This window comes from Barbus barbus, assembly GCF_936440315.1.
Source record: "Barbus barbus genome assembly, chromosome: 11".
In the NCBI taxonomy this organism is placed as follows: domain Eukaryota; kingdom Metazoa; phylum Chordata; class Actinopteri; order Cypriniformes; family Cyprinidae; genus Barbus; species Barbus barbus.
The window spans coordinates 29,401,106-29,424,940 of NC_136739.1; the positions used below are offsets into that span (position 1 = coordinate 29,401,106).

At 34.7% G+C, this 23,835-nt stretch overlaps 3 protein-coding genes across 4 annotated transcripts; 1 reads left to right on the forward strand and 2 right to left on the reverse strand.

Annotated features, from left to right (window-relative positions):
• Nucleotides 1-1,745: 1,745 nt before the first annotated feature.
• Nucleotides 1,746-13,017, forward strand: LOC306876606 (FAST kinase domain-containing protein 1, mitochondrial-like). Of its 2 annotated transcripts, none has more exons than XM_079427906.1 (15): nucleotides 1,746-2,002; nucleotides 3,465-3,836; nucleotides 4,486-4,554; nucleotides 5,475-5,600; nucleotides 5,678-6,076; nucleotides 6,633-6,743; nucleotides 7,608-7,739; nucleotides 8,787-9,273; nucleotides 9,932-10,046; nucleotides 10,135-10,263; nucleotides 11,005-11,136; nucleotides 11,266-11,379; nucleotides 12,060-12,207; nucleotides 12,294-12,408; nucleotides 12,479-13,017. In XM_079427906.1, exons 2-15 carry the CDS (start codon nucleotides 3,502-3,504, stop codon nucleotides 12,572-12,574), a joined length of 2,508 nt encoding a protein of 835 aa, XP_079284032.1. In that variant the 5' UTR covers nucleotides 1,746-2,002; nucleotides 3,465-3,501; the 3' UTR covers nucleotides 12,575-13,017. The 2 variants fall into 2 exon arrangements, with proteins under 2 accessions (XP_079284032.1, XP_079284033.1); XM_079427907.1 differs by having other exon boundaries at nucleotides 8,787-9,162; nucleotides 12,479-12,757.
• On the reverse strand, nucleotides 12,697-17,505 carry LOC306876607 (kelch-like protein 41a). The gene is made up of 6 exons (XM_079427908.1): nucleotides 16,331-17,505; nucleotides 15,076-15,233; nucleotides 14,895-15,002; nucleotides 14,630-14,815; nucleotides 13,711-13,857; nucleotides 12,697-13,213 (listed from the first exon to the last, which is right to left on the reverse strand). The coding sequence occupies exons 1-6, from the start codon at nucleotides 17,423-17,425 to the stop codon at nucleotides 13,102-13,104; spliced, it is 1,806 nt and encodes a 601-aa protein (XP_079284034.1). The 5' UTR covers nucleotides 17,426-17,505; the 3' UTR covers nucleotides 12,697-13,101.
• An 823-nt stretch (nucleotides 17,506-18,328) lies between these two features.
• LOC306876587 (BBSome complex member BBS5-like) lies at nucleotides 18,329-23,097 on the reverse strand. The gene is made up of 12 exons (XM_079427883.1): nucleotides 22,898-23,097; nucleotides 21,832-21,914; nucleotides 21,677-21,742; nucleotides 21,444-21,493; nucleotides 21,245-21,372; nucleotides 20,519-20,654; nucleotides 20,317-20,412; nucleotides 20,162-20,224; nucleotides 19,351-19,485; nucleotides 19,180-19,263; nucleotides 18,885-18,908; nucleotides 18,329-18,799 (listed from the first exon to the last, which is right to left on the reverse strand). The coding sequence occupies exons 1-12, from the start codon at nucleotides 22,957-22,959 to the stop codon at nucleotides 18,698-18,700; spliced, it is 1,029 nt and encodes a 342-aa protein (XP_079284009.1). The 5' UTR covers nucleotides 22,960-23,097; the 3' UTR covers nucleotides 18,329-18,697.
• Between the last annotated feature and the right edge of the window lie 738 nt (nucleotides 23,098-23,835).

Here is a 23,835-nt window from a genome sequence, read left to right on the forward strand (position 1 = left end):
GCTCATGCATCTGAGAGGTTTAAATAATTAAAAACGCTATTTACTAGAATAAAACATGTGACAACTAGTCATGCATAAACTAGGCAATACATAAAAACATTTTTAACTTTCATTTTAATTAAAGTTTTGTAGTGGATAACTTCCATATTTAATTATTTAATAATTATTTAATTATTTCACTCCATTTTTGTAATATTTTGTTTAAGTCTGATTAAGTATGGCTTTGTTTAAGGTGTATTTTTAACTGTATCTGGTGCCTGTTCGGGTTTTTTTTTTGTATTTTCTTTTGGATAGTATACGTTTTGTATACAGTTTGTGGGATTTTGTTTTGTTTTGTTTTGTGTTTTCAGAAAAACTGTTATAAATACAATAACAAATACAAAACAAATTCATATTAATATATAAATATATATTAATATATGTTATAAATTACTTTTGGATTACTGAGATGTTTTTATCAGCTGTTTGGACTCTCACTCTGACGGCACCCATTCACTGCAGAGTATCCAATGGTTAGCAAGTAATATAAAGCTAAATATCTCCAAATCTGTTTCAAAAGAAAAACAAACCTCTCTGCATCTTAGATGGCCTGAGGGTGAGTAACTTTTCAGCAAATTTCTATCTTTGGGTGAACTATTCCTATAATGTGTTTTATACTATGCATTTAACTATGATTTCGCTCCTAAAGGCTGCCAGAGAGGGCATCGGAGGGGGTCTGGGACCCGTGTTTGGTGGACTTAGACCAAGTTATCTAGTCCATAATGAGTCGGGTGTTGAGATGCCCACTTATGTGAGCGGTACCACTCAAAACATAAAAGAGCTGAACGAGACCCCTGACATTCATCAGTCCAAGAAAAGACTAGGATTCACCTTGTAAAACATCACAACATCTAGTTGTTAAAATGACTCTCTAGTACTATTGCAGTAATAAAGATCTTATGCAAAAGAAATTGTAATTGCTGTGTTTTTATTAAACTATTGCTTTTTAACCCCAAAACAAATTTCTTGTTACACAATTTAGATGTTTTTATTTAGAAATATTCTGATGTATGAAAAAAAAACTTGGTTATAAAAAAAGTATTATTCCTGGAAACTTAGTAATAGTCAAAACAAGCAAAATTAAAAGTCAAATTAGAGTATGATTTGCTTTGGGATGCCTGTATAAAAATATTTAAATATAAATAAATTATAACTAATAATTATTTTCCTATTGTTAAAACAATTTTAAATTTTAGAAAAAAAAATGTATACAAGAAAAACAGACCAAGATAGACATTATTTCTACAATAAAACAAGATTATTAATATTAATATGATGACAACATTGTTAACAGCTATACCCTCAATCCTGGATATCCTATTTTTTTTAATGTTTTGTATTTTCCCCCTTTTTAACAGCAAATATGTAACATGTTTTTGAGCATCTTCAAAAGTAGCCACACTTTGCCTAGATAGCAGCTCTGTAATTAACATATTTGAAATCATGAAATAAATACATTGTATGTCCAAAATAGTCAACCAAAAATACAATTAAATATTTAAAAAATGCAATTAAGTATTGGGAATTAAAAATGAATTTTATTTATTAATTGCAATATGAATATAATAATATATTCTTATAATGATAATGATTTGCATATGCTATTATTTATTCATATATTTCTACCTACTATCTCCATAATCATTTTGTTTTCATGTTTTCTACCACAAGGCGTGACTTTTATTTTGACACACACCGTGACTTTTAGCTGTGCGCTGCCTTAAACAGGAAGCAAGGTGTAGCATTGACCATGTCACTCAAGTTTTGCTCTTTTCTGTACACATGGTCGCTAAAACATTGTTCTTACATGCACGTTAAGCAGCTGCACATCAAGCACAAGCAGTAGCGCGCATCTGTGGGGCTGTAAACTCCTCTGAGCACATCTGTCCTCTTGCACGTGATCTGCTGCAGCACATGACTCTCGTTACATGTGTGCTTATGTCATGGCTGTCTGATATTGAAGGTACTGTGAATCTCTCTTATCCCGGTTTATTTAGGCCTATATGGCACATGATCCTGTCCAACACATCTGCTGCTGTCAGATGGAGAAAGCTTACTCTAACTCTTAAATATGTGTTTGCTAGACATGTTTAAGGGCATTAGGTAAGAGTTTAAAAGACTGGTGACAAATAAGAATTCAGCTGATTTGAGTTATGGCAAAACTAAGAAGCGTTTAAAAAGATTGTGATAATATATACATGGTGGCATTATGCACATATATGTATGCATAATATATATAATGTTGTATATTGTATAGTATTGTAATCATGTACACTACCAGTCAAAAGTTTTTGAATTATTACTGCTTATGAAATACAGCAATAGCAGTGATGTGAAATATTTTTGCTGTTTAAATAACTGCTTTCTATTTGAATATATTATAAAATGTAATTTATTCCTGTTATCAAAGCTGAATTTTCAGCATCATTACAGTGTCACATAATCCTTCTAATAAACCATTCTAATATGCTGATTTGCTGTTCAAGAAAGATTTATTATTATTATCAATATTTAAATAATTGAGCTTTTTTACAGGATTCTTTGATGAATAGAAAGATCCAAAAATGACTATTTATCTGAAATAAAAAAAGCTTTTGTAACATTATACAGTTTGCCATTCAAAAGCTTGGAGTCAGTATAATATTTAATATTATTAAACAATATACAATTTTATTTTAAGTATAATTTTATATATTACAGAAATTAATACTTTTATTTAGCAAGGATGCTTTAAATTGACCAAAAGTGAAGACATTTATAATGTTACAAAATATTTGTATTTCTGATAATTGCTGTTCTTCTGAACTTTCTGTTCATCAAAAAAACTTGAAAAACGATTCTCCTCCGCTGTTTTCAACATAATAATAATAATAATAATAATAAATGTTTTTTGAGCAGCAAATCAGAATATTAGAATGATTTCTGAAGGATGATGTGACGGGAGTAAGGTTCCAAAAATTCAGCTTTGATAACAGGAATAAATTACATTTTATAATATATTCAAATAAAAAAAAACATTTATTTTAAATAGTAAAAAATATGTAAAAGTTTTTCTGTTTTTGCTGTACTTTGGATAAAAAAAATACAGGCTTGGTGAGTCTTTAAAAAAATAAAAACAGTTCAAAAACTTGACTGGTAGTGTATTTTTTGTAATATGAAAAAAAGCATGATATTTACACAACTTTTTCATACATTATTACAATTATTGTAATCAAAATTTAGACTAGTTGTTATGAATGTAATTTTTAAAGTCTTTTCTAATTTAATTTGATAAAAATTATATTATTAGCATAATAACAACGAGTGTAAAATTTACATCTATTTCAGAATGTCTGTTACTATCTTTTGCTTTTATAATGACAGTATTCAAGCTGACATGGACTAAACCTGATGATCTGATTCTGGGGTGCGTCTGATCTGTCTAGTATGTGGAGTGTATCCTGACACCGGCCGTCCTCTGCCATGTTCCGGCTCCGATCGCTTCGGCCATGTTCCCGCAGACTGTTCCACCGCGGGGCCGTCAGCCGTGATCAGGTCCTAGAGCAGCTCCAGACGTGCTCTGCTGAAGACCAGGTGTTCGATGTGGTGGGCCGGAACAAAGCCAAGCTGTCCGTGAGCCATGTGAGCTGTGCTATTGGACAGCTGTGGAAGTTTCAAAGAGAGCGAGCACACATGCTCAGGACAATCGAGCAGGTCCGGAATCACCCGCAGTTCCTGACGCTTCGAGTTCTGGCTGAAAACAAGATCAGCCTCATGGATGACGCTTCAGTGGTGGATATGCTTTATGTTGTGCTCAGGTACAGAGTGAAAATATCAAGGTCAAAGAAAAACTTTTGTTCCAAAAGAATAAAACTAGATATTATTTTAAGGTATTATAGGTAGGCATCAAGCTGCGTTTTGAGATACCTTGCCTGAGTCAAATTCTTACACAGAATCGCATGAATTCTTTGGGGAAAAGCAAATACAGTAATGCACTGCATTGGAATGAAAAAGTTCTTCTAACATGTCAGATGAAAGAGATTCTTATTAAAATATTTGGCTCAATATTTAGTGTTTATTTCAATTTATTTGAATCAAAAAGTTTTCTTGGCATTTGGTTATGTTTCATTTCAGTCACAATGCTCCCTTAGTAGGCAGCTATCTATGTAGACAGCTTCTGGAACAGAGCTATTGTCTAAACCAGGGGTAGGCAATGTTGGTCCTGGAGTGCCGATGTCCTGCTGAGTTTAGCTCCAACCCTGAAAAAAACCCCACCTGCCTGTAGCCCTAGTAATTCTGAAGACCTTGATTATCTTGTTCAGGTGTGTTTGATTAGGGTTGGAGCTAAACTCTACAGGACAGACGTTGCCTACCCCTGGTCTAAACTGCACTGTATATATGGCGTCCTAATTAAATGTTTGTGGGTAAATAGCCAGTCTTTGATCTCTTTGATGTCTTGTTTTGCAGGCTTCAAGTAGAACACCATGACTCTCTTGTGCAGCAGCTGGTGACAGAGGCTTGGAACAGACTAGAGAGGTTCATGGAAAAAGCTGCACATAAATGCATAATTGTGTGTGTGTATATATATATATTGCAATGGGTGTAAATATGCAATATATTTTTTGATTTTATGCAAAATATGCACATATATATTTTATATACATAAATGTGAAATATGCTATATATTTTTGTTTATTGCAAAATATGCACATAAATCTGCTTATCCAAAATGCACATAAATATTCATATAAATGTAACACAGTATGTTTTATGTTTATGGCAAAATGCATATATATATATATATATATATATATATATGGATAATTATTTATTTATACAAAACATGCATATTATTCCATATAAATACAGTAGATGTAAAATTTATAGTGTTTTATGCTTGGTATAAAATATACATATATATCTGCATTTATATATGTATTCAAAGTATTAATATAGACTCTATGAAAATATATTTGAAATATACAGTAAATATCTGCATAATTATTTATGCCAAATATTCTTAAATATTCTAAAAATTACAAAATATTTAGTTATAAAATATGCTTATATATGCATTTATTTTTATATATATATATATATGTATGTAAGTCGCTTTGGATAAAAGCGTCTGCTAAATGACTAAATAAATAAAATAAATATATACACATACACACACAATATAATTACAAAAATGTACAGTAAATAAATAATAAATGTCTGAAATACAATTTTGAATATCAGTATATATATGCACATTTTGAGTAAATATACAGGTAGTTTGATAGCATATGGAGACCGAATCTTCCTATGTCATTTGCAGTTTCTCGTGGTTAATGTAGTTTTCACCAGGAATTCTGCTGTTAAACATGATTATTTCAAAACATAAGTTGCCTATAAATGCCCCATAAACGTGCAATGAAATATTTATGTCTAAGTCAAGCTTTCTGTGTTTTCAGATTCCAGATGACGACACTTTCAAAGTTTGCGGTTTGTCTGAGCGATCAGTTCCTGCAGCACAGCCCGCTGATGGGTCAGATTACACAGATAGTGAGTCAAAGACTGGACTCCATTCAAGACGCCAGGTCTGTTTTTTTTTTTAACCATCACTCACTTTGAAGGTATAGTACAACAAAATTACAAATGTATTTACTCCTTACAGAGTGCTCACACCCTTGATGAACTGTATTTTTGCCCTGGTGTCGCCACAACTGCGGGATGCACTGTTCAAAAAAGCGGACTCCCTTTTGGACAAAATGAACCCGTTGCACTTCAACAACCCCAGAAGGGTTGTGCAGTTCATCCGAAATGTCAAACAGATTCACCGCCCCCTCCTGGAGAAATGCAACCAGCTTCTCCTGCAGAACGTCCCCCGGATGGACATAGAGCACATCAGCATCATTCTGGGACTGTATCACTCGATGCAGTACAATAACTGTGGCTTCCAGCTGGCTGTGAGACAGAGACTCATGGAGCTGGTGGACACATGCACAGATCCTGCCACTTTCACCAAACTCTTTGCTTCTTTAGGACCAATGGCAAGGCAAGGTGTCAGAGAGGGGTGAGCAGGGGAAAGTGTCCCTTATTGTTTTCGCTGATGTTATTTTAGTATTATTTATTGATATTTTAATTAGCTTTTATTTTGCTGTGTTCATTTAACTTTTGCTTTAATTTCTATTAATTTAGTTGTCCTTTTGTCATTTTTCAATATATATTTCTTTTTAGCTTTAATTTATATTTATTTCAGTTTTAGTAATTTTGGTACTTAAAATTGTATTTCTGTTACTTAATAATTTGAAAAATTTTAAAATATTGATTGTATTTATATTTAACCATATATATATTTATATTTCTACTTAACTTAATTTTTTTCAGCTATAGCTTTAGTAATTTTAGTATTCCATCTGAAACAAAAATGAGAAATGTTGCCTTGTTTGTTTATTTTTATTTAAATTGACTCCTTGGCATTCTTACTGTATAGTTCAACAGTGAGTGTATTTATCGTTCTCTCCATAGGGATTAGGTGTAAAAGTGGTTAAACCATGAACCAGACAAACCAGCTCGGAGGAGAATCACAACAGTATGATTTGATTTGATTTGATTGATTGGTCTTGCAGGTTAGAGAGTACAGCACTGCTATTGGCTGATGAGCTGAATCCCCATCAGGCTTTAGGTGTTGTGGAGACAATGGAGGAGATGCAATGCAGAAACCTTCAGTTAATAAACAAGTAAGATAAGTACTTTCTGCATTACATTCAGAGACAAATAATTATTAGAGTTGGGGTAGGTGGCATGACTAAAATCTTATGTCACTGCAAACAGTTTATATTTGAAATGGAACACAACTATTCAAAAGTTTGGGGTCAGTAAGTTTTTTTTTTTTTTTTTAAGTAATTAAAACTTTTGTTCATCAAGGATGCATTAAATTTATGAAAAGTGACAGTAAATTTACATTTTTCTTAGACTTCTTGCATTACTCTTCTTAGATTGTATTTAAAATAAATGCTGTTCTTTCTCTTTTTAAAAAAATCCTTAAAATGTTTTCAACTTTGATAATAAGTTTTAATAATTAGATGTTTCTTCAGCATCAAATCAGCATATTAGAAGGATTTCTGAAGACTGGAGTAATGATGCTGAAAATTCAGCTTTGCATCACAGGAATAAATTACGTTTTAAATATATTCAATTTTTATCATTGTAAAAATCCTCCTGACCCCAAATATGTGAATGGTATGCATATATACTCATTTTTCCTGTAAATAGATATGATGATATGTAGTATAGCATATTTGTGAATATTTCAGTATATTAAGTTCATCACATTTGATTTTTTTTCTTCAAAAACCAAAATACAAGATTATTTATCATGAAAGTTAATTCTTACTTTTTGTCCTTAAACTAAAGGACTCTAAAATCTAATTTGATTGGATAAGATTAAATATGTCTGCTCTGTTAAAAAAAAAAAGCATACAGATGACATATTTCTACCAACACATGGTTTGTATTTTCATACCATCCAGCCTCAACAGTGCAGAAATTGTTGTGTGTCAGAACAATGTAATTGCATGGCAGTACCATGTGTTTTTTGGCAGGATGGTAGCAGTACTCTTAAGGAATCTGGAGATGTATAGGGCAGTGGAAATCGCTCGAATCACTCAATCGCTCATCCTGCTGCACTGCCAGAATCCAGAGATCTTCTCCAGACTGAAAGCCAAACTGCTGCAGTAAGTGCTTCCAAAACCAGAGAGATCGTTTGTTTTTTAAACTTCAATTTCAGAGTCTTAGAATTAAAGCAATAGTTCATACAGCATGTAAAATTCTGTCATTATTTACTCAACTTTGTGTCATTCTGAACCTGTGGTGTTTTTTACGCTACTGTTAAAAAGTGTGCGGTTGGGAAGATATTTGAATACAGAAAGTACTGTAATTGAATACTGTAAAAGCAGCAGTATTGTGAAATATTATTGCAATTTAAATAACTTTTTTTAATCGATTAGGCTGTATTTTACAATGTAATTTATTCCTGTGATCAAATCTGTATTTTCAGCATCATTACTCCAGTCTTCAGTGTCACATGATCCTTCAGAAATCATTCTAATATGCTGATTTGCTGCTGAAGAAACATTTATTATTATTATTATTATTAATGCTGAATACAGCTTTGCTGCTTAATACTGTGTTTTTGAGGAAACTGATATTTTTTAGGATTCTCTGATGTATAAAATGTTCAAAAGAAAAGTGTTTAATTAAAATAGATATCTTTTTTTAACATTAAAAATGTAATAGATCAAATTTAATGCATCTTTGCTGAATAAAATTATTAATTAAAATAAAAATCTTACTCACCTGAAATGTCTGAACAGCAGTGTATAATCATTTAAAGTCATGTTTTTTTGGAGTCTTTAAGGTTAACGTGAACTAACAATAAACAGTACTATTTAATAATTTATTAATACCTTTGTTAAATCAAACTTTGTATGCTAACAAGGACAAACAATGAAATGTGTATTATTATTATTATAAAAAAGTATTATTATGATCAAATTATATTATAATGCTAATTATAGAATTATTATTTAAATATAATTGTTTTATTTTTATTAACTAACATTAACAAAGACAAATAAATATATTGTTCACCATTGTTGAAAATCCTTTAACAAGTAACTAATGAGACCTTATTATAAAGAAATAACACTATTGAACCATCTTATTTAACATGAATGTTTTTAACGGTTGTTTTTCTGTCTTTCTCTGATCATCATTCATAGTTACCTGCAGGGCAGTGTGTATCCGTATGAGGTGACCATGCTAACCAGGGTTCTGTCCATGTTTCCTTCTCCCCGTCCTGACGAGGCCGTCCTTTCCCGGGTGAACGCCGTGATCCCGCAGTGCAACCTAAATGACCTCAACACTTACGCCACGGTCGTCGCCAAGTGGATTCGGAACGATTCCTCGTACCGGCACAGCACCTCCAGCAAGTACGCTCGCCTGCTCCAGACCCTGGACCGCTGCAGTCGTGAGCGGCTGCACAGCTTCGAGAGTCTGGACGTGGTGCTGGACGAAGTGAAGTGTTTGTCGGGGGTGTGGTTTGATGAGATGCTGCTGGAAGAGTCTAAGGTCGCCATGCAGAAACTGATTGACCAGGTATCCTGGACTAATGTGTATGAGCTGGGCATTTATCTGACCAGGACTAACTACCTCTGTACCGCACTGATGGACCGTATCGCTAGTGTGATGACTGAAAATATAGACAAGGTGGGAGTCATCTTAAATGTTGTATGAATACATTTTATTTATTATGAGTTTAATTTTTAAGGTTATATTAGGTTTCAGTTTTTTTCATTTTAGTTTAAGCTTTTGTAATTTTGCTATGTGCTTTTGTCTTTTTTTTTAGTTTTAGGTTTGTTTTAAATTATATTTAGCTTTAATTTATTTCATTTCAGTTTTATTACTTTTATTATTTAAACTTATTTTAGTTAGTTCAGTGCATTTTGCTATGTAATGTATGTATATAATATATCATTCATATAAATGCTTGTTTTTTTGATTGATTGCAATTTAATGAGATATACTTTACTGTTTGGCCCCAATAAGATTTTTTAAAAATGTTTTTGAAAGAAGTCTCTCATGCTCACCAAGGCTATATTTATTTAATAATAAAAAATACAGTAAAAAATGTAATATGAAATATTATTTTTCTATTTGAATATATTTTAAAATGTAATTTATTCCTGTGATGCAAAGCTGAATTTTCAGCATCATTACTCCAGTCTTCAGTGTCTCATGATCCTTCAGAAATCATTCTAATATGCTGATTTGCTGCTCAAAAAACATGATTATTATTGTTATTAATTTAAAAAAATGCATCAGAAACACCTGTTGTTAAATTTGCATGTTTGTCTCTTCCGAACAGATTCATTACTCTGCAATCTATTCCACTTTGCTGCCTTTCGCTGTGCTAAATTATGATCCACCGAAAGCGGAGGAGTTTTTTGATGTGTGCATTCGACATTTCACTCCGTATATTAGTAAGATTCTTCCATTAGGCATTTATAAAAGTTTCTAATCTTAAATACTTGACGTTGAACTGTAACCTGTGTTTGCTACTTCAAACAGGTTCTTTTGACCCTCACCTGCTGGTTCTCATGGCTTACGCACTGGCTTTGGCTGATTATTTCCCTGAGGAGGTGGTCAGAGAGATCTTCAATGTGGACTTTCTTGCAAAGTTGGATGCCCATCTGGAGAGTATGTCTATGTGCACACATATGAAACTTAAAGGAATAGTTCATCCAAAAAATTTAAATTTGGAAAAAGTCTATTCACCCTCAGGCCATCCAAAAAGGACATTAGTTTATTTATTTTGGGGAAAGTGTAGCATTACGTCACTTGCTCACCAATGGATCCTTTGCAGTGAATGGGTGCCGTCAGAATCAGAGTCCAAACAGCTGATAAAAACATCACAATAATCCACACCAGTCCATCAATTAACATCTTGTGAAGCGAAAAGCTGCGTGTTTGTGAGAAACAAATCCATCATGAAGACATTAACTTCAAACTTCTGCTTCCAAACAAAGTAGTCTATAATCCATAATAACGCTTCCCTCAGTGAAAAAGTCGCCTTGTCTGAATCAGGAGAGAAATATGCACAGATCAAGCACCGTTTATAAGTGAAAATAGTCTAGAATGGTTCTAAACAGATATTTTTGTGGATTTTGATGTGAGAGGACAACAGGAGACAGATTTTTTCACTGCAGGAAGCATTATTATGGATTATGGACTCTTAACGATGGATTTGTTTCTTACAAACATGCAGCTTTTCACTTTACAAGACGTTAATTGATAGACTGGAGTGGTGAGGATTACTTACTGTGATGTTTTTATCAGGTGTTTCTTTGCAATTCTTAATGTTATCAATCACCTGAGAAGTATGGTGATATTTAAGAGTTCTTTGTTGTTTAGTGTTGTGTTTTTTCTCATTGCTGACAGCCTTTCCGGATGCTCTAAACATGCGCATCCGTCTCCGTCTCATGGAGCTGAATCGGGCCGTGTGTCTGGAGTGTCCTGAGTTCCAGGTGCCCTGGTTTCACGAGCGCTACTGTAAACAGCTGCAGAAGAGAGGTCAGCATCGTGACTCCTGTCTTCAGTGTCACGTGATCCTTCTTTGCTGCTCAAGATACAAATTACACATAGATTTAAAAGGTTTAATGTAAGTGATTTTATTTAGAAATCATGTTTTCCACACTGTAGCCAACAGCTCCATTAGTCCAGCTCAGCAGCAGATCCATAAGATGCTCGGGGACGTCCTGGGTGGGATGAACTGTGCAAAAGTAGCAGTGCTGACGCCATACTTCTATACTGTCGGTGAGTTTTGAATCAGCATTAAATGTAAAACAGAATGTTTTGATGAGTGTTTTTCCAGTGGCCAATATAGTACGGTTAAATTGAACCTAATTAAATTTTTGCTTTTTAAAAACACATTCCCTGGTCTCATTGTGCACGTACACGAAATAGCCTACCTTTTCATCAAAAATCCCTCTCAAAATAGCTAAAAGCCATGGTTCCACTGTTTCAAATTCACTTTAAATATATGACAAAATACAGTTTAACGATGAAATGAGATGTACACAAAAGGTATTTATTTTATTTTACATGTTAATTTCCATGCTTAAGCATTACCTTGTCAAATAAAGACAAAAAAAAATTGTTTAGGATTAGCATCTGCTTTAATTGAAAAAATATCTCTATATTTTATGCAACAAGTTTATTTTCATGCTTAAGCATTAATTAAAGACGGAATTATTTGCCTTAGGTCTAACCTGTTTTAACCGAAAAATTATAATTTTTTTTTTTATTGGTACACAAGTTCATTTCCATGCATTTCATACCATGACCTTGTCAGTATTTTACCTGTCAGTATGATTTGCGCTATGTACCATTAAGTATATTAGAGTTGATTTGATGTACAGTGTAATATTTCATTGACTAAATACATTCATCCTGGTACAGTAGGCACATGACAACTGTGATATTTTTGTCATCAGATTTTGAACTTGTCCTGGATCGCCATCTTCATCCGGTACCATACAGCGAACCCAGTCAGCTGCAGATCAGTGAGAACGGAAACGTTCACTGGCAGTCCGGATCGGAAGACGGTGGAGAGAGGACAGAGCTGCCGTCCGGAGCTCGCCGGTATGCGTCATGTGACCTGCACTCGCTCTATTGCGCACGAGAACATTTAAAAAACAGACATAATATGATTCTCTAAATCTGTCTAGCATTGCCTTGGATTTCCTGGACTCCAAATCTTTCTGCAAAAATTCCTGGCACATGAAAGGAGAGGCCATGATGAAGAAAAGACATCTGGAAATTTTAGGGTATCATGTATTACAGGTCAGTAGAAAGATAACGCATAATTCTGACGACAAAAGTGTGGTTTTGCTAATAATGCGTATTCCTACAGATTCCTCACTTTGAATGGAACTCAATGGAGCTTTCCACAGAAGATGCATGGAAAGAATATCTGAGGAAGAAAATATTCTCAGAGACATTATCTTGAAACTTTGATTTTTTGCAGACTGTCTAATATTAGTACTGCAATCTTATTTGAATTGCTCATTTTGTAATAAGTGATATTACTTGTGACTTTTTGTTTGTTCACAAGGAAGAAATGCATAGCTGTTTGCCCTTAAATATGTATTTATTATGCATTTTATATCAAATAAAAGAGGTGTGTATGGATAAAAAAAAGTCAATTAAATTTTTGCATCCATTGTAGAAATGTTTTCCTCAACTGCACCACATTTCACAACAGAACCTAACATGAAACAGAAATCTGTGGTCATTTTTACTCTTAAAGTCAACATGAGACATAATTCGCTATACTTTTTACTTTGTTAAAGAAGAGGGATGAATGATTTGTAATGTCAGCATCAAAAGAAATGTATTTTTTTTTAGATGTGGAGAAAGTTGCAATTTTGATTAAAACTTTCAAAGACTGGGAATGTGCATTATAGTAAATATACTGCTTTAAAATATAGTTACACTTTGTTATTGGACACAAACTATAAGTGATGAGAATGTTTTTTAAAGTTTAGGCATCTTTGCTGCATTTAATCTCATAGAAACGCAGGAGGCGCCGGCAGCATATCGCATCTCTCCTACCATTCCAGTCCACTGTTTCTTGTCCTCCTCATACCTGTTAAAAAAAGTGTTTTTTTATTTAGTCCCAATTGGAATGATACATTACCTGTTAAAATTGAGATGCTCTTGACATATACATTACAGTTCAAAAGCTTGGGGTCAATAAGTTTTCTTTGTTTTTGAACGAAGTCTCTTGTGCTCACCAAAGCTGCATTTATTTGCTCAAAAATACAGTAAAAACAGTAGTATTTTGAAATATTATTACCATTTAAACTGTTTTCTATTTGAATATATTTTAAAATGTAATTTATTCCTGTGATGCAATGCTGGATTACTCCAGTCTTCAGTGTCGCTTCACAAATCATCCTAATATGCTGATTTTTTTATTTTTTTTGTATACTGTGCACATTTTCTTCTAGGATTCTTTGATGAATAGAAAGTGAAAAAATCTGCATTTATTGAAAAAATAAATATTTGTTAAATATTTGATCCCAAAATGTGAGTGGTAGTGTGTGGTGAATATAAATCAGCTGTGTAAAGCACAACACTTACTGCCAGATGTCAGTGTTTTCCGATGGGACACACTGTTTGTCCTCGTTCTCCTGCATGGCGAAGCCGCCCACCGCATACAGAGCACCAGCAGCACTGACCAAATTCACAGAACTTCTCTCCTGCACAAACTCAGGGAATGGCTCCCATCTATTGGGGGGGAAAAGCAAGGTTTAAACTGATTCTGATAGTTCTGTAGAGGATCACTTAAAAGCCACAATATCCCATAAAAGTAAACATAGGGGTGAATTTTCAATAATATTTTTGCCTGTTTTTGTCATTTATGTCTCATGAAAAACTGGCAAGTTATTATGAATATTATAATAATCTCTAATCTATATGGTTCAAACAAAACATTTTGTTGAGAATATTTTGTTTTAATTGGTGATCATGTTGTAGGTTTTCTATGTGTCCTCAATATCATTTTATGTTAACAAGAGCCAGTTCCTTTGTGACCTCATCCTCCAGGAAGTGACATAATTTTGGAGGGAAAACAAGAACAACAGCTCAAATCAGTAAGTGTTCTCAATAGATTTGCAGAATTCTGTGATGTTCGGTGGTGTTAAATGTATTATCTATGATGTCTATATTTTAAAAGATTGCTGGAAAATACCAAATTTGCAAGGTAACTGTCAATTAGTGCTGAAACAAAGCTTTGAAACCAATTAAACCAGTTGCTTTGAAAAATGATTCACTGTTTCGAAGTGCTCCAAACCAGAATGGTGAAATGCAATGACACCTCAGCCCGAACATGCATAAAAACCATATTGACCATGGTTCATGGTTTTATAGAGATCGACACACAGCGGTGAACCTGAAATTTTGAAACAATGTTGAACACTTTTTTTTTTTTCTTTTTTTTTTGAAAGACTTGTGGTTTCAGGATTAAGTATTAGTTAAAAACTAGCGATGTATTACATACTTGTTTGTCCCAAAGTCATAGGCTTCACTAGAGGATAAAAGGCCATCTTCATTGACCCCTCCAACCACAATGATCTTTCCTTTGTGGACTACAGCTCCAAACATGGACCTGGGTGTCTTCATGGCTGCCAGCTCTTTCCATTCGGACTTCTTGTGGTTGTATGCAAACATCTTGCTGATGGTTTTACTGTTCCAGAGATTGAAACAAGCAATGAAGCCTAATCTCTGTCTTTTATTAAGCTTACGTGAACTAAAATCTGACTTACTTCTCATCCGTCTTTCCTCCTATGCAGTGAACTAGTCCGTTTTGTGAGATCACACTGTGACCGTGAATTCTTAAGGGCAGTTTTTTGGTCTCCTGCCACTTCATCTTACTACCAAGAGCAACAGAAAGTAATTAGATGGACTTGTTTGGCTTATGTAGCAGAAAACGTAGAAGAAACTTACTCAACATCATAACACAGCACTGAGTCCAGAGACTCATTGCTCTGCAGGTCTTTACCAGCAACTGCAAACAAGAGGTTTTCAAACTCCCCCATGGCAAACAGACACCTGGGCGATGGCATCGGTGGCAGGGCTATCCAGTTTGGAGAATGAGTGTCCAGCTGAAGAATATGCATGAATTACAAATGTAAATAATTTTCCTTTATTTTATTTTCCCTGATGATATAGGCCTTTGAGCTAGGCCTGTAAATGATTTGGGACTTTTCTGCACCTAAAACCGCTTCCTAGAAATATAAAGTCATTCAATTAAACGAATAGTGCACCCAAAATTAAAAAATTTGTCATAATTTCTTCACCTTCATGTCATTCCAAACCAGTATGTAACACAAAAGTGGGGGTTTTACCCTTGAAAATGTTAATCCAGGGTAATTCTTAACTAAAACCATACAAATATTCATTACTTAGGCTAAAATATGCACTTAAAATATAAAATATGAAAAACCTATTTTGTTTCAGCTAGTTGCCAAGGAAAGATTTTTTATTTCAATTTAGCTTGATGTACTAAAATAACTAAAACTGAAATTAAAAGTCATAAAAATTACTGTATATTGACATAATCAAAAAAGTAATAAAAATACAAAAACAACAAAACGTTCCCTGAAAACATGATTTGTGTTTAAAACCAAGAGAGTAGGATTTCATAACCAAGGGTTATGACAACACATGGTTCAGTGCAATGTGAAAAGCTCTAAGACAGGGCTGTCCAAACTCGGTCCTGGAGGGCCGGTGTCCTGCAGAGTTTAGCTCCAACCCTAATCAAACACACCTGAAGCAGCTAATCAAGCTCTTACTAGGCATACTAGAAGCTTCCATGCAGGTGTGTTGAGGCAAGTTGGAGCTAAACTCTGCAGGACACCGGCCCTCCGGGACCGAGTTTGGACAGCCCTGCTCTAAGAAGTTCAGAGACAAAATATTACTCTTTTCGATGTAATGTAAGTGAAAGGGACTGGGGCTGTAAAGCTCCAAAAATGGCAAAAAAACGAAACAAAAACGTAACGTTCCCATACAATTAAAGTTAGTCTTGTGTGCTAAATCCCAGGTATGGCTAACGTTAGTCCTGTTACCAAAAGTATAACATGTTTGAAACAACCTGAAGGTGAGTAAAATGATGAGGGAATTTCCATTTTGAATAAATGTCTTTTTTTTAAAACAATAATTATAAATAGCATCTACAACTTCGTAGAGTGACTAGCCTAACCTGGAAGAAATAGCATTGCAGTGGTGAATCCTTGTTGTCTTCATCAACAAACAGTCCTCCCAAAACATAGAGCAGGTTCTTCTTCGACGTAATGCTAACATGATTTCGAGGTATCTGCTCTGCTATGGCTGCTAGGAAGCATTCGTTTTCTTCAGCGTCGTAGGCCACAGCCGCCGTGTCGTTTATCATCAGGATGAGGTCCCTGTTGAACATCCCCAGCCGTTTGTTGTTATTGAGATAACCAGGCAAGACTTTTTCCCCGTCTTCTCCTTCGCCTTTCTCGCCCTCCTTGTTTTGCGGAAGTTTTCCAGCAAACGCCTCTTTGATGACCTTCAGCTTCTTGGCGAGCTCTGGGTCGGCCTTGATGATATCGTCCTTTTCCACCTTCTCCTTGAAGTATTTCTCAGGTATTAATCGAAAGCGGATGTGTTCGAAAGCATCTCCCAAAGCTTTCGTCCGGTTCTCCTTGTTCTTCTGGACCCATTTCATCAAGAGCTCGAACACGACCTCTTCTTTTTCCACGTTCAGAGCATCGCACCCGATGATAGCGAACAACTCGGGAGCGTTGAACTCAAGAAAGTCCTCATCCTTGGATAAAGTCTCAAAGCGCTCCGCTATGAAGCCCCTAGCAGCGATAGCGAGTCTAGGGCAGTTCAAAACCAGTCCCATTCTGAAGATGGCCAAACAGTTACCCAAAGAAAGCTTGTTTTGTAGATAGTTGACGCAAACGGTGAACACGGATGGGATTTGGAATCTGTTGGCGACTGCGAAGACGTCTTGTACATTCTCATCTGTGATTTCGATGTCTGCCGAATAGAGATAGTTCACAATCATGTCCATAATGGTGGGATCCACATTCTCCAGCTCTACTTCCTTGCTGGAGTCTTTCTTCTCAACGCCATCTTCAGTAAAGTACAGCTCTCGGAAATATGGGCTGCATGCAGCCATGATGAGTCTGTGGCAGGGCAAACTCTGATCTCCAATCTTCAGAATACAATCCACAAACTTGTTCTCCTTCAGAAGTTCCTTCAAACCATCCTGGAGCAGGGTGCTCTGGAAGAGCCTCAGGTCCTCCTTGATACTCATGGGTTCCATCTCAAATTGTGCAGGTCTCGAAGAGGAGGCTGTACTTCCTCTTGTCTTGCCGTCTCAGTTGTAAGAGGCTGAAATAACACAGAGCTCCAACACAAACCCCCCGCAATTTAAGTCCGCCCCTCTAAATATAGACCCCTCATACAGTCAGAAAGAATTTAGGCTGACCAAACGGTAGCCCAGTGTCGCATCAAGTAGCTGTCAAAGACTGAAAAAGACAACTGTGAACCTTGGACACACTCCGAGGTCAGGGGTGTTTTGTAAATGAATGTGTGTTTGGTGCTGTATGACTAAAGGATGGAAGGAGTGACGTGTCAATAGGAAAGCAACAGGTGTCTAAGAGTTTTAAATAATTGTAAAGGTGTGTGTCATTACCTCCGTTTTGCACATGGTGTCATTTGTACGATTAGTAAGTTTATAGGTCTGTGACTCATTCATGTTGTGGTTTCTATTTTAAAGAAAAGTTCAGCCAGAAATGAAAATGGTGTCATTATGCACTTTCATGATATAAAATGTATGGTTTTTTTGTTCTTTTTGGGGCTTGACAGACCATAAAAGGTAATTGTAAATAGAAAATGAGTATACAATTTTCAAAATTTACATTTTGGCTCCACAGAAAACATAACAGCACACAAGTTTGGAACAACATGAGGGTGAGTAAATAATTATTTTTGTGAAGTATTCCTTTAAATGCTCTTTTTATTTTATAACCTTCTGTTGCCTATAAGGTCAGCTAACAACAGCTGCTGTCAGACAGGAGTAATTAATCAGCTCTTCTGGTCATTTGTGAAGTAGTTGGCACATTTTTAAACAGACCTGTCAAACCTGAGCCAACAAACTGCATGTGTTGGTTTGATCAACCCACTGCTATGAAAACTGCTTAAAGAGGTATCGAAAAACAAGATTAAACGTTTTCACTCGTACTTTATTTACAACACAACAGCAAAATTAGTATGTAAAGTTCTCTACATAAAACAAGCTCACAGTTTCTAATATACAAATATTATTTTATATTTAACACATTTATGAATGTTTCTATTTCTGTGTCCATTCATATTACACAAAAGATTAAAACTGAACTTTTATTTTTTTTCCAGCATTTTTCTCCTAACTTACACTTGGTTCACATTTGATTTGTAAACATGTCATTATAAAATATAAAAAAATACTCTGAAAATAAATAACATTTAGACATTTTGCTAATGAGAAATTCTTTATATTGGATGTAAACAATGCAATGCCAAAATACATAATGGTATGGAGAGTCTGCACGTTTTAACCCATGACTTCCCAGAGTCCCTGTAGTGTGAATCCATCTTTTAGTTTCTCTATAGCCAGACCCAGGTCTTCAGAGAACACCGGCTCACGATCATGTTGCTTAAGAAGAAGAAAAGATGTCATTAAATGGAAAGTTCCTATAGATAGACAGACAGATTGAGAGATAGACAGACATCGAATTTACCTTATTTCCATCTGCAAAATAAGCCTTGAGGTGAAAAAGAAGAAGAAATAGCACATCAGTGATTGTATGTGTAACAAACTACTATAAGTATGAAATAAGATAACATTCCTGATGTCAGAATCATCAGAGCTCTGTGTAAACATTTTTGATACCAGGCAACAAAAGTCTGTGTTGATGGGACATTGTGAGTTGTGGCTTAAGCGATCAGCTATTTTCAGCATGTGAGACACACACACAGCACTGTGTTGAAAGCAGTGCCGTTATCTCTGAGAGTAGCAGATGAGGTAAAACTCACGGTAAAAGCGTCTGTGTGCTCATCTGGCTCAATCTCCACGTCATCAGGCGGCTGCTCTACTGTCAGCTCCTCCAGAGGCTGAGGCTGAGACAGAAATCTCATACATTTTTTACATGTTATTTACCTTTTTTGCTTTCAATTTACTGAAAAGTAAAAAATCTTCAATACTACCTTTTCTTCCATTGCATATTCCACACCAAAAATGGGGTTTGCCGAGTACACTTTGTGTAAGGAGTTGATTTCCTTCACTGCATCTTGTAACTTGTCCATTGGGTCGATCTTGAATCCCAGCACATATCCTCCTGTCTAAGAGAGAGAAAACAGCACAAAATGTCACTACATTCACACCACAGAATTAATTCTACATTGACAACCATTCAAAAGTTTTGGGTCAATAAGATCTTTTAATGTTTTTGAAAGAAGTTTCTCATACTCACCAAGACTGCATTTATTTGATTAAATACAGTAATATTGTGAAATATTATTACAGTTTAAAATAACCGTTTTATTTATTTGAATTTATTTTAAAATGTAATTTATTCCTGTGATGCAAACCTGAATTTTCAGCATCATTACTCCAGTCTTCAGTGTCACATGATCCTTCAGAAATCATTCTAATATACTGATTTGCATCTCAAGAAACATTTCTTATTATCAATGTTGAAAACATTTTTGTGGAATACGTGATTTTTAAAAGATTCTTTAATAAGCAGAAAGATTATAAGAACAGCATTTATTGAAAAATGTAAATATTTCGTAACATAAATATCTTTACTGTCACTTTTGGTCAAATTAATGTGTCCTTGCTAAATCATTTCTTTGAAAAACATTTGCCTGGTAGTGTACAAATTACTATCCCTTTATTCATCACATCAAAAAATGATGATAAATGTGTGCTTTTAATGAAATGTTAGGGGCATTATAGGTCACATAATATGATAAATGTTTTTTTCTGGTGGTCTTAATGTTGGTCCAAACTCACCTGTTGAGAGCTCTCAATCACAAGAGCAAGTCCAAATTTAGAGTCTCTAATCCTTATGGAGCGCTTCAAACAAAATAATAAGAAAAAGAAAGCAGTTTTAATAATTACAACTCATTACTGATGGCTGAGTCTTTTGAAGCAAAAGAAACACTCACAATTTGTAGATAAGGAATGCTGACGTTGAAGCTCTCGTTCATGTTGGCATGCCACACTATCCTCACGTTAGTAATGAAAAACGTTCCAAGATTACCCTGAAACACAAGGCCATGCTTTGTTGTTTAAGGGCACAGCAACAGACATTTTCTCAGTTAAATTCCTATTAAACAATCAATAATACTGTCAATCCACTGAAAACACCTGATCACTAGACAGGTTCCAGACTCCATTAATTTTATCATAAATCTGCTCCTGTGGCAGAAGCCTCAGCTGTTTATTCTGAATAAGAGCTCCTCTTAGCTTCAGATCCCGATACATTTTGGAAGTTTCATAAGCTCTGAAAGAAAGAAACACAAATAGTTGGGTTACTGTACTAATACTTTACATGCTTTAAGTAAAGGCATGGCTATGGCTTAATATTTCTTATTATTTGTGTCAGGTGAATTAATAAAATTAAATAAATAAATATATTTGATTGACATTCCAGTAATTTCAGCATAATATTTTGTTCCATGTTTTTAAAGTTTATCTTATGCAACATTTCTTATAGGCTTTATATAATAATATTTCCTCTGAGTAATTTATTTTATTAAAAGGTCCAGTTCAACCAATCAAAAACAATTTTTTTTATTAGTTTTGTCAGATTATGTGGTATTTCTTTATGTCCCTCTGTAAAACTAATAATTAAAATTATTTGAAAGTATTAAACATTTCTTCAAAGTGCTGCTTAAAATACATTTAACTGTAAAAAAAATTCACAATTCACAGAATATTGCATATATTGAGCTACAGATTTAAATACTAAATATAAATAATAGTTTGTTAATTTAGTAAATATGCCAACTCAAATTCTGGGGGAAAAAAAAAGCAAAAGAAAAAAAAAATATTTAAACAGTCTAATTGTGTCATTATGTATAGCAGAAGTACCTGTGAACAGCAATGACAGATGTAAACAGTCTTGGACTTCCTGGGACCACATTGGTGAATATGAACTCAAATCTAGTGTTATTAGATTTGGTTAATATGTAAAGTGCTTCAGTCTGACCTCTCAGTTTCTGGAAAAAAGAGGGAATTTGACATCATCCATATGAGCCATATGAGAAAAACATGCATCAAGATGACTCACTGAATTAGCTGTCCTCGTGGTGATATTAATAATACAGTTGTATCCCACAGCTGTTAAAATAGAAGATAAATAAAAAGGTCAATATGAAAGACAAGATGAGTCGGATAATGATTCATCGGTGAGCATCAACTGATGTTAAGCAGCTTTCTGATGCATGAATGATTTACTTAAAGAAACAAGAAAAGAATCAAAATTATGTTTTATGAGAGCGCAATAAAAGATGTAATACTCACACAAGTTGACTCTTGGCAGTGCCAGTGAATGCCAGATTATCCTCAAATTAGTCACCAGGAGTCTTCCTGTATAAAGACAAAACAAGATGTCACAATTATGACAACTTAATATACATAACCACAGGTAACAAGACTGAAATAATACATTTAATCACCTCTGTCGCCATTATTTCCCTTTGTGTCCTCGATTGAATCCAGGCAGTCGATAAGCGCTTCACCTGGTCTGGTTTTCATCTGCCTAAAATGAAACATATTATCACTTGCTTCAGTCTGAGAGGAGAATAAAATACTAAATAGTTCATTTAAAAAAAAAAAATGCTGATCAGTCCTGCACAATAACATGTAGGAGTTTTAGTGCAGAGCCACTTAAACTCTGTGATGTTGGTGGGTTTCCTCCTATGAACTGCTTGCTTAGGTCCTTCCACAACATTTTAATTGGATTAAGGTCTGGACTTTGAACTTTGAAAACAGGCCCAAGCTATGATACCACCACCATGTTTCACAGATGGGATAAGATTCTTAAGCTGGAACGCAGTGTGTTCTTTTCTCCGAACATAATAGCTTCTCATTTAAACCAATTAGTTCTATTTTGGTTTCATCCATCCATTAAACCTTTCTCCAATAGTCCTCTGGCTTGTCCACATGATCTTTAGCAAGCAATTTTCTTTTTGGAGAACAGTGGCTTTCTTCTTGCACCTCTGCCATGCACACCATGGTTGCTCTGTGTTCTCCTGATGGTGGGCTCATGAACATTAACATTAGCCAATGTGAGAAAGGCCTTCAGTTGCTTAGAAGTTACCTGGGAACTAAAGGGTTGACAAACTTCCAGCAGAACTGTATGTAATATTCAGTATTTTAATATTACTTGGATATAATGATAGTTTTTATTCAGAATTTAAATGAGCTTTTATGTTTATATTTTGAGTTGCATTTCCATGTTTCATCTTTATTTGAATTAACACACGTTTTATTAGTTTTGTTATAATTTAGTTAACAATAATACTCCTGGTATTAGTTTATAAACCTTAGTGATACGAGAATGTTAAAACCTTTAAAGATCATTTAATCTCTTTCATTCGTTGACTGTGATTACAATAAACACATCATATGAAACACTAGCACGCTATAATGTACATCTGTCGAAAGTTCACTCTTCATGTGTCTGATTTAATAAATGAATGTCATTAGCTTCTGAGCTAGCAGGTTAGCCTGAGGACTTACTGCGAAGTAATGTCAAATCTCACGTCTCTGTCCTCCCAGAGTGCGTCTAACACCGACGCCATGGCCAGTGCTTACTGTCAGCGGGTTATAAGCGAATTAAACCGAAGTAAATATGTTTTTCCTTCGATAATACTGACTGAACTCAGTCGCTCTGTAAGAGGATTTAGCGCAGAGCGTCTTCACGTCACCACGGCAACATCAGCGAGTACAGCGGGCCGGGAGGGACCAACCGCGAATATCTCAAACTAGATTTATCATGCTGGTTATATTACCTGTGAATTTGTATTTGGTCACATTATAACAATAGCTGTCGGGAGTAATAATGTGACCGTAGACCATAAAACCAGTCATAAGTGTAAATTTTTCGAAATTGAGGTTTGTTAGGATTGGACAGTATTTGGCTGAGATATCTGGAATCTGAGGGTGCAAAAAAAAATAAAAAATCTAAATCTAAATACTGAGAAAATTGCCTTTAAAGTTGTCCAAATGAAGTTCTTAGCAATGCATATTACTAATCAAAAATGAAGTTATACTATATAAAGGACCGGTTTCACAGACTGGTCTTAGACTAAACCAGGATTAGGCCATAGTTCAATTAGGACATTTAAGTCATTTTTATGAACGTACTTAGAAAAAAAAAACATTGCAGGTGTGCATCTTGAGACAAAACAAAGGCACTGATATATTTTAAGATCAGACAGTCAGTGCAAGTTTTTCTTTCAGTTGAAACAGTTCAGAATTACATTTTAGTCTAGGATTAGGCTTAAACCTGGTCTGTGAAACCAGGGGCTACAGTAGGACATTTACAAAATATCTTCATGGAACATGATCTTTACTTAATATCCTGTTATATATATGAGTTTGGCATAAAAGAAAAATGGATAATTTTGACCCAAACAATGTATTTTTGGCTATTGCTACAAATATACCCCAGCGAC